This window comes from Austrofundulus limnaeus, unplaced genomic scaffold (assembly GCF_001266775.1).
Source record: "Austrofundulus limnaeus strain Quisiro unplaced genomic scaffold, Austrofundulus_limnaeus-1.0 Scaffold31, whole genome shotgun sequence".
NCBI classification, from domain to species: Eukaryota; Metazoa; Chordata; class Actinopteri; order Cyprinodontiformes; family Rivulidae; genus Austrofundulus; species Austrofundulus limnaeus.
The window spans coordinates 1,921,003-1,932,023 of NW_013952433.1; the positions used below are offsets into that span (position 1 = coordinate 1,921,003).

Sequence of the window (11,021 nt, forward strand, 5' to 3'; positions counted from 1 at the left end):
GTGTGTGTGTGTGTGTGTGTGTGTGTGTGTGTGTGTGTGTGTGTGTGTGTGTGTGTCTGCTGGTGCCACGCGCTGTAATTGTGGTTATTGATTATTCATGCTCTTCTGACTGCCCCATCTCTAAGTGCAGATATGACACTTTTTAATTAAACAGATTTATCTGGGTTCCCTCTCACCACGCGGCGGGGCTGCTGACGCAAATGTATTCCATTTGCTTTGGGTAATGGAGCTGAGTAAAGATGAGAGTTGCCTCAGGTAGCAAAAAAAGAGGTGAGGTGTGTGTGTGTGTGTGTGGTGGGGGGGAGCTCGGAGAACATCAGTAGATAAATACATGCACATACACAGATGTGGAAACGAGCAGAGGAGCTGACAAACACGTGCAAACATGAATTCAAGGTGAGCTTTTTCTGTCGAAACCAACTCCAGTGTGAGTTTATATGTGCTCTAATTACTGCAGTTTAGCTGCTCTCTTTGATGAAAGTAAATTATCATCTTTGCAAAGCTGCACAAGTTTAGTTCCAAAAGACATTTTTTTCATGAACATGGGCTTCTAGTAATGGCAAGCTGTTTGCAAACTAACATATAATGCTTACACATTTTATTTCAGCATTTTTTTTTTTTTGCGGTTTCGTCTGAAAAAGCCTGTGTTTTAAACTTCTGTTTCCTGAATGCTTTAATCCAGAGAAGCTCAGGCCCAAAAGTGTGACTGAGTTGCACGTTTTTAGTTCCCATGTGTCAAACTAAAGGTTCAGGCTGTTCAAAAGCAGTGTCTTCTAGAGCTAGACCTACCTCCAATGTGTATTTTAGCATTCCCCAAAAATCCACTATAAACAAAACAATAAAGAAAAGTCCCAAAAGACTTAATGTATGCTTTTTAAATCTCCCTTTCCATCGATCTGTAAATCACTCACTGCATCGTCCTGTTTTATCGTGCTGTTGGAGTTTTCTTGCCTTTAGAAAGTAACTTACTTTATTTCCTGGCTGCTGATTTTGTTTGTGATGTTTATGACATTGGGTTGAGAAAGTAAATGAGCTTTTACAGATAGGAACACAGAACTTATGTTGTTACAGCAACAACAACAAAAAAAAATCCATAAGAGCTTTTTAAAAGACTGAATTTTTCACTCTGGTCAGATAGGAATGGCTTTTATTGTTGTCTACCTTTAGTACGCAAGTCTATTAACTCCAGGAGTCGTCTGCGACAAATGTATTGTATGAGAAAAATCTCCTTTTAGGTTGGTAATTGAATTTGGGCAAATGTGTCCTGACTATTGTACTGATGGAATTTCTTTGAGTTTTTCTATTGCAGTACATGTGGGAAGGTCGTTAGGGTTGATTTGATATTTTTTTCACAGAAATCTTGTTCAAGGAAATCAATTTGAAGCTTTGGTTTGGTTGTTTTGTTTTTTTTTAATAAATCGCCTCGTCTCAAGTTAGCAACAGGAAGGTAGTGAGAAAGGCTGTGACAGTGGGAAGCATCACATAAAGACCTGCTTTTCATTGTCAAATTAAGTCGAGATGGAAGGCTTAGAAGGCCAATGAAAGGGCTCTAAATGTAAAATCTTGTATTCACAGTACGTTTGGATGAACTGGAGTCAAAACAGAATCTGAGGATCAACACTACTGAAATTAAAAAGCAGCTTCATTAGTTTGCAACAATGTTTGTTTTCATGTTTTGTTTCTGCCTTTTTCTGATGTATGTGCTGCAAATATCATCTAATTAAATCTTACAAACTGTATAACCTGTATATTCTGTTTTTTTTAAGTGAAGCACAAATTTATCTGCCAAAACAAAACAGTTTGCACATTTAGTACAGATGCTGTTTTGTTCTAACAATTAAAAGATTCAGCTCTAACTATCAGCTTCCTTKTTTTCTGCTCGGTGCATTGACCAACCTGAAGCCTGTTTTAATAATGACTGTATTACAGCTGTAGCTTGCATGTTATGTTGCTCATGAGGCCTAACCAGTGCAACTTTTAGTTTTCCTTCCTTGCTAATCTGCATAATGCACTGTGACACTTGCAATCAGGGAGGACGCATTTGCACAGACTCGCATTTGAATTGACCCTGTTGACGTGATGAGAGTGTGATTATCGGCCAGTATTTTRACAGCTCAAGGAGCTGGGTCATGGGGGCCAGTGTTCATGAGTACACAAGGAAACAACCCTTAATAGCCCCTCATTAAATTCAGATATTCTACTATGAAACCRTGTGAGAGGAAGATGTGGGGGGACGTGTCTCACCAGGTTGACAGATTTAGGATGAAAGGTGAAATTCTTTGAAAGGCCAAGTAACAAACCACTTTATCTTTCAAATTATAGACCAACACAAGGATCTCTCTTTTTTTTTTTTTACCCCAGATAAATAATTTTCAAATACAGAAATGTCAAAGTACAGGGAAAAAAAATGAATGTGTCGAATGACAAGTTGCTCCCACCCGCTGCAACCTTCCCCCCCACCCCTGCAGCCACCAGTTTATAGAGCAGCGTTTGTGAGCTGACTCCATAAATCTTCATGTGATATTGATGTGTCAATCTAGTCATTGGCTTTACTGTCAGTCCATCCAGCGGTTGTAAAGATTAGTGGGTCTGGTTACTGTCTGCTGTGTGAAGATGCCCTTGACTGAGCAAACAGGGGGAGGGCATCCAACCCCCCCTCAGGGTGTCTTAACTCCAGAAGTACACCTTGATCTATGTCCRGTGGAAATATTTACCGCCTGCTGATGTGTTTGACAGTAGTTTATGCTTGTTTGATGGTTGCAGTTTTGTGATTGTAGAACTGACTTTACATTTGCACGGACAGAAACCGTAGAATATTTTTGACGCTACTTTCTTGCCCTGAATCATTCACCAATAAAACTTTGCTTTTTTATTCCAACAGATCCCCACACTACGCGTGCCCAGAGGTCATCAGGGTGAGCAAATCTGCAATAATTATTCCTCTGTATTAACTTTTTTTAGAGATGCTATTTTATGTCACTATCATTGTGCAAACAAYTTTTTTTCCTTCAGGGAGAGAAGTATGATGGAAGAAAAGCAGATGTCTGGAGCTGTGGTGTCATACTTTTTGCTCTTTTGGTGGTGAGTGTCTGTTTTACTAACTGAAGGGATGGACTCAGATGCAACACAGCGTAACTAGRCCTGTCGCGATAAGCAACAAATTAATTGCAGAATAAATGAAAATGATCATTTTCATTTTCCTGTTTTTTTTTCCTTATCATTGGGAGCTGTGAACTCTGGCATTGGGTTTTTGCCACGCTCATGGTCTCTAGCCTCTGTAGCATGARACCTCCATGAACAAGCTTTTAGCTAGAGGAGCAGCTTTGTTTTTCCWATGCTTTTATCCAACTGGCTGCACCTCAGGATGCCCTCAGGGCTCCGTGCTGAACCTTAGGTTTGCTGAGATATTTTTGTTGTGGCACTACATAACTGTTGTAAACTTCATTAGCAGCGGAATGGATGACTGCAATTATTTTTATTTAGCCAGAGCAATACACATAAATAAGAAATTGTGCCGGCTTGCATAGAGGAACTATGATACAGTTTCARCTGTTGTGTATTTCCACAAACYCCAGTCYAGGTCAGTTTGTCACTTTTTTATTTTTACGTAGATACATTTTCATAAAGTTTCACAAGTGTTTGTATATGTGTCATTATACGAGTTTAAAATAGTCTCAAAACAATATWATTGTTTATCRCGATAATTTCTGAGATAATTTATCCTCCAGCAATATTAGTTATTGTGACAGGCCTGGGCATAATGCTGTTTAACCATCAAGGGTTACTTTTCCTCAGAGGTTTATAGTAACTAAGTACATTTACTTTGTTACAGTACTTAAGTAGTTTTTTTTAGGATTTGTAATTTTACCAATTACTTTTTTAAACCGCTACTTTTACTTTTATTTCGTTAGGGGTTAGTGTTAGCCAGGTTGAGTAAATTGAGCAATATATGTATATTCTTTGCTCAATTTACTCAACCTGGTTTAAATGAAGCCAGATTGGTTCATTAAATTTAACAGTTTATTTCTTAGAGATTGTGTAAAAGTACTTTTACTTTCCCAATTTTTGTGAACAGTTTTATGACTTTTACTTGAGTCGTTTCCTCATCAGTGAAATTAATTTTTTACCAAAGTCATTTTCTGTTCATAGTTTTTCAAGTACTTTATAGACCTCGACTTTTCCTTTGMGTTTAGCAGTGTGTCAAAAACACACAAATTGAACCTTTCGAAAGGGCAGTCATGACTTTGCTGACGAACTTTCGAATCAAGGTTAATCTTAATGGGATGAGAAAATGATGCAACCTGAAGTAACCTGAAAGCCTCAAATTCAAACGTTGAGGAGTTCCTGTCAGAATCGTAACATTAAGAGGGCTTTACCCCTCAAAAAAGAATGTTACAGAGGCCCTCCAGCTGGTTATTCTTGCACAACTTCGAATCAGAGAACTAGAGCATCTTTTTATTCATTATCCCACATCCACACACACTGCTGTATCGGTAATAAGGTCTGTTCTCTTGCTACATTATGTTTGTGGTTCCCCAGCCATGCAGCCCTTAAGCTTTGTTTCATTAACAGCTGTATTGGAGTTTCTGCACACTCCTGCTTCATGAATTATTCATTCCGCCAAGCTGAAAGAAGAGAGCCCAATATAAATATCAACACTGACAAGGCAACTTTTTGCCACAGGCCTTGTGTTTTTGTCTTTTTTTTTTCCTCTCTCTCTCTCTCCCCCAGTCTTATCAACTCATTTGTGTTTACTTGAGTTGTAGAGAGACTTTCCTGTACACTTACGTTGTGTGAAACTTAAATTGTTTACCATTTTCCGATTGCAACCGTTCTCTCCGTCCAAACAAAAGTTTTATTTTATTTTTTATTTCTTTCCTGCACTGTTTGCCTACATATACAGCCTCGTCTCTCCCCCAGTTCCCTCCTGCTGTCTTGCTGCGAGATAACCATTTGTCTGATTGTGGGAGACTCGCATCCTCCCCAGCAGTTAGGCTGCGCTCACATCATCTATTACACAAGTCTGTCCCCCTTTTTATTCTTAGTCCTCCTTTTCACCGGTTTGCTCTCCTCCGTCTTCTCTTCTGGCGGAGGTTGTTATTCATCACACAGCCACATCTGTGAAGTGTCAGCCCTCGCTGATCAATGGCTGGAAAAGGAGAATGCTAAATGAACGCGCTAAATGAGAAATCAGGGTAATTATTAGAAAAGCCTTGTTTTCACCGCATCGCTGTTTATTATTGCTTTTGCATTGCGTTTGACAGCAGAATACTCAAAGTGAAGAGTTGAAAAGGTTAAGAAAACAAGCAGGTTTTTTCTTCTACCATGGGATAATAGAAGAAGAAAATCTCATTTTTTTGCTCTGTTAAAGATATCTTAGATTATGCTGTTGCTTTACAAAAATATAAAATAAAATGTCTATCTTCTGCTTTATTCATGGTTATTTCCCATCTGCTTCATCTGACTTGTTGCTTCCGTGCTGCTTTCAGGGCGCCCTGCCGTTTGATGATGACAACCTAAGGAATCTCCTGGAGAAAGTAAAGTTGGGAGTGTTTCATATGCCACACTTCATCCCTCCAGACTGTCAAAACCTTCTCCGCARCATGATTGAAGTGGACGCTTCCAAAAGACTAACGGTCAGTTCAATCAAAGGAGTTGATGGTTACAACAGATGTGTTCAAATCAATCTTTATGGTGCAGGAACTATTGATAGACCCCAGCTYTGCAGCAGGATGCTGGTTTTGTGTTTATTTGTGGTGCATTTTTGCACAAAGAAAAATTAAACTGAAAAATATAAATGTGTAGATAAGCAGTGCTCCTGTTTATTTTATTTATTTTTTTCCTCTTTTGTTTTTTACATTCATCAAGTAAAAGCACAAAACACTCACACTCCATAAAATAAAACCTCCAGACTTTCCTACACATATTGCACGCTCACACACCCTCTCACTCCAGGTATCTTCATGAACCAATGCATCTGTTTTCCTGCACTTGTCTGTGAGGAAATGTGGTGACACCACAGTTGGTAAATGTTGCCGCTCCATTTCTCCGTGCCTTAGCTTATCTTTCACAGCGCCAGAATAACTACGAGTGCAGAGACAGAAACTTAGACGCACCAAGGAAACAATAACGGCAAAAGGAAAACTGTGCTAAAACAGAGGCTTGTGGGCAAGAGAAGTGGCACTCTTATGGTAAAGTGCTTCAGATAAGCATCGTGAGCTAGAAAAATTGCACCTTTTTATTATGCTGCATGCACACTATTTGCTTTATTCTCCTGTTCTCCCAGCCTGACGAGGGCAGGTCACCCTGAGATCCCCCGATATGCCCACCAGTCAGCGGCAGTGTCCTCGATAAAGGGTTACGCTCAGACCGAGCTGCTGGGGGAGAATATGGAATCTGTCGGCTCCCCTCTCGTGCACGAGGACCCAAACAGAGCCCTGGGGGAASTGTTGTAACCTTACAGAATGTCAAATCGCCTTTTAGCTCAAGTGTTCTTAGAATTAAACCAAGTGTGACAACATGGGGGAAACTGACTTCACTTTGCTTAGGATAATTTGTCACTAATTTTCTTAACATTCTGCTGGATACAAGTGATAAAAGAAATAGTTTGTTCTTACGCTTTAATAAAAATATTTTTTGTAGTTGAACACAAACTCTCAGTCTCTGTTTTGAAGGGCAAGTACCTGAGCTTAAGGGGCTTAGCCCAATAAAGCTTTTTTTAGCCCCTATTTCGGTAATTGTGTTCCCAGAGGCCACTGTGCCTTCCACCTCAACAACCATCTCATCCAATCTATTCAAATCAGCACAGAAACTCTGGACAGATCTGTCTACTCATTTTATCTGACTGATGAAGAGGATTGGCTGCTTCATTATATTAAGAGATCAGATTATGTCAGACCATCGGTGTCCTCATGGGAAAGGTGAAGAGAGAGTTTTAAAGTTTGTGCATCTTTGTCAGCGCCGTTTAAAATTTAAGCTCACAAATTAGACTAACAGCTTTTGTAAAACCCACTGAAACTACTTGTTGTGGTTTTTCACCAGAAACAATTTATAAATGTCAGTTATCCAATTTTGGCATGTGCTGCCACTGAATCTTTTCCTACATTAAAATATCAAACCCCTGTTGTTTATGCTCTCTCAGTTATCTGTCAGACCAAAAAGAGCAGCAATCACAAAATAGGTGAAGCCTTCAACTTTCAAATTAACGCTGAAGGCTTCAACCCAGCTTTCCAAAAGAAACATTTGGTTAAAAAGATTAATTCTAACAATAGCTATATTTATTCTTTAGCTGCATTAGTGTAGTTTGCATTATGCAGTTAAAGAAAAAACACATTTATTATATACTCTTCCTCTGTTTATTCTCTGTCCCTTAAAGCCCACTTTAGTCTTGCTGGGTAACAACAGTGTGCTTTCTAACAGACAGCAGCTGATGTTATCTGCTTCTACAGTCCATTGTCTTAAGATAAGGCCCCATAGGTCTCCATTAAGTAAAGTCTGATTTTGTGCTTCATAAAGCACAAACTATCTGACAGTAGCTATGTTTACATGGACACAAGTAATCAGAATAAACGGCCAATTGGAATAAAATTGTCATGTAAACGCTTCGATTGGAAGATTTTTGATCTGATGCAGCTCGCTCTAAATGAATTTGTAATCTGAATGAGAAGAGTGGTTTATGCCAACTGATAATCCGAACGGTGTGCATGTAAACATTTATTCTGCTCATGTTACTCCGGTTGTGGAAAACTAACCGGACTGTGCATGTGTGCAACCTGGCTAGATGCTAACATGTCAGGGAAGATAAACTGGTCGGTTAGCAATACGACATTTCTATTAGAAACTTTGAGAGAGCTCAAAATGTTCAAATGCCTTGATGGTCGAAAGTTTAGGAATATGGCATTATTTCAGTGATTGTTTATGGGTTTTTTTTGTATATTTTAACGTTTGTTTGTGTTCATCGCTAGCCTGGTAAAAACCAGCCCCTTGTCCTACGGTTTGCTTCGTACAGAGGGTCTCCAACCACGACTATTGAGATGCATTTACTTGTTGGAGGCRTGGACTGATTGGATTGCCCAATCGCTAACATTTGGCCGTGACGTACGCAGTGTGCCAGCTCGACTGTGAAGGAAGCTAGGCTAAGAAGCTAACCGGAAATTGCTTTCACTGTAAACAACCATCCCCTACTGAGAGGAGAGAATATATAAATGAGTGCTGCAGGCTTTTTGAGACAAATTTAATTTAATTTGGAAGCCTTGTAAGCACGAATGGGCTTCATTCACTTCCTCCGCTGCCATTGCTAAACTACAGGCAGACTAAAACGGTGCAGAAAATCGTCGTTGTTCACATCGCCGCTTCCTGTTCGCTGATTGGCCCGGTTGAAATTCTACCAGAGAAATCCTTGTCTATGGGAGAAAACCCAGACGAAGCAGAGAAGGGAAACTAGAATGGAGCAGAACTGTGTAGGAAGACAAGGGCCAGGCTAGTTCATCACAGAATTAAAACTTCTGTGTTTTTTAAGGAAAGTTTACAACTCCACACATGTCAGCACTTCTATCCTGAATAAAAGCCTGGGGTGTGTAAACACTCGTCATGATCTAATTATTTAATTTTGTGACCATATAAATAATGCATTCAGATTATTTTATCCAATCTGATCAAAGACTATTGCGCATAAAACCGTAGTGTTGCTGTTCTTGTTCTTCAGCTCACCAATTTTTGCTGATAATTTATCATTCTTTACTATCATACATTTATAAAAAAAATCTTTATTAACAGTATAGAACCATTAAAAACAACCCTTTTGCGTGTATTTAATGAAATTTATGTTTWCTGTGTTTTGCTTGATAGCGTAAACACCTACACTCACATTGTTCCAACAAAATGACTAAAGCACAGACCTGCTCTTTTATGAATAAATGTTTATTTTAGCATTTTGTTATGCAGCACACASAAAAGTGCATATACACACAAATGATGGTCAAATTTTATTGATATGGCTTGAGGTAAAGACTTGCATCKCTTTCCTGTTTGAATGTAACACCAGCCTCTTGCTTTCAGGCCCTTTAATAAAAGGCAGAGTGTGTACCGTAAGTCACCCACTGTTCTGGATCTGACATCTTTGGTGTCTCTTTCAATGTCATGACCTCTACAAAGGCAGACAGRGGTCACCTGGAGTCAGTAACCACACTCTGCCTTGTTCTGTGATTGCACTAATACCACATAAAGTCATTTATCAGTTCTACAATGCAGAGGTAGGTCCCGAGGGATGTAAGAAGCATCAAGATATTGATAGAATCATCTGCACGTGAACTATGCCTCTGAATGAGTGACAATAATTAGAGTTACTGTGTGTATCTCCTGTGGTTCCACAACAGCAGCGTGAGCAAATTAAAAAGTCCCAGCAGTGACATTGATCCTGTTTCCCTCTGTGGGCAGTTGAAACGCCACGGAGTCCTCGTAAAAGACATCTTTCTTTGTTGCCCTTTGGCTCGCTGTTTCTGTCTCTCTTTGCTTTGGTGTTATTGGCAAAAGCCCATGTTGACAGGGATGGTGACAAAGTRGCTGCATTAGAAGTGTGATGACAAGAGCAGCATCGAGGAAGTGATTTTTGTGTGAGTAAGAGTGATGCGAGGAAGCCGAGAATGGGAGATTCCCTTCGGGCCAGGAGCTTGGCAGGGTCAGCAGTGTGTGTGAGGAAGATAATATTCTCTGTTGTTTCACCTTTTTTCCCTCCTACATAACGGCACCTCTGCCCAGCTTCATTTTGTCAATATGTTTTTCCCCATTGGCAATATTAATGTWTGCAGGTCTCATTACTTACTTCTACTGTTAAGCCTATTTGTGTTTTCCACTTGTATTTATTTTAAAATGGTTTACATAAACTCTCACCAGTATTTTTTATATATAAATTAAATTCACTGTTTTTTTTATAGTGTGAATACTCGTATAGCTTTTACACTACTGAGATCTTTTTTTTTCTTCTGGACATTTTTCTGCACACATCTCAATTTTTGTGCTATTTTTATAATTTACATATCAAACCATTCAGCTCATTCAGGACATTCYAACTATGACTTTTGGTACTTCTACAATTTATGTTTTTTGAGATATTTAGCCTTTTCTGTCATGTTTTTCTCAATGAAAATGAATGGACCTATCTTCAACATCCTTAAAATGTTTATTAAATTTTAACTGAACTTTTATTTGTTGCAGTTCCACCTTTTCAACTTCTTTGAGTTAATTTCATGTTCCTTCAGCTGCTATTTTGCTGATTTGAGCATATTTCTCCCCTTTTAGCTATCATTCTGACATTTTCTGCCTGTTTTATGTTTGTAATAGATCTAATACTTTTACGTTTAAGCAAGTAATTCATGACATCCTTTAATGACCTAGGGTTTTCACGACATGCTGTTCATCTGCAGACAGAATGATAAAAGTCAGAACAAGATTTGCTAACAACAGTCATTCTTAGATGTCACTTGTGTTTATCTTTGTGTTTTCCATTGACCTTGTATCAAATCTTGCTAAGATGACAGAATGGCATTTGTTAATATATATGAGGCCTCTTGAGAACAGTTCAACAGGAGTGTGGAGAGACAGTGACAGAGAGAAGCAGAGGCACAGAGACAGGCCAGGTTCTCTGTGTTTCCTGTTGTTGCAATAAAATTCAGCTGATCATCTCACAGAGTACCTTTATTCTTGGACCACATATTTCTGTCTTTGTTAGATAAATATTTACCTTAACAGTGTGGCCTTGGTCCGTTGATCTCCTAGTGGTCTCTGCCTGACAACGCCAAACTGTTATGGTGAATATTTATCTAACAAAGACAGAAATACATGGTCCAAGAATGAAGGTACTCTGTGGGATGATCAGCTGAGTTTTATTGCAACAACAGGAAACACAGAGAACAACCTGTCCTGTCTCTGTGCCTCTGCTTCTCTCTGTCACTGTCTCTCCACACTGCTGTTGTACACTGTTGTTGCACACTCTTGTCTCGAGAGGCCTCATATATATATATATA

General features: G+C 39.1%; 1 protein-coding gene across 5 annotated transcripts in view; it reads left to right on the plus strand.

Moving 5' to 3' along the window:
* Positions 1-11,021, plus strand: part of brsk2a (BR serine/threonine kinase 2a) — a 176,702-nt gene that overhangs the window by 136,846 nt on the left and 28,835 nt on the right. For all 5 annotated transcript variants that reach the window (XM_014005558.1, XM_014005561.1, XM_014005557.1 and 2 more), the window contains exons 6-8: positions 2,882-2,915; positions 3,013-3,081; positions 5,490-5,636. In XM_014005558.1, coding sequence (XP_013861012.1) covers positions 2,882-2,915; positions 3,013-3,081; positions 5,490-5,636 — 250 coding nt within the window. The remainder of the gene's footprint in view (positions 1-2,881; positions 2,916-3,012; positions 3,082-5,489; positions 5,637-11,021) is intronic.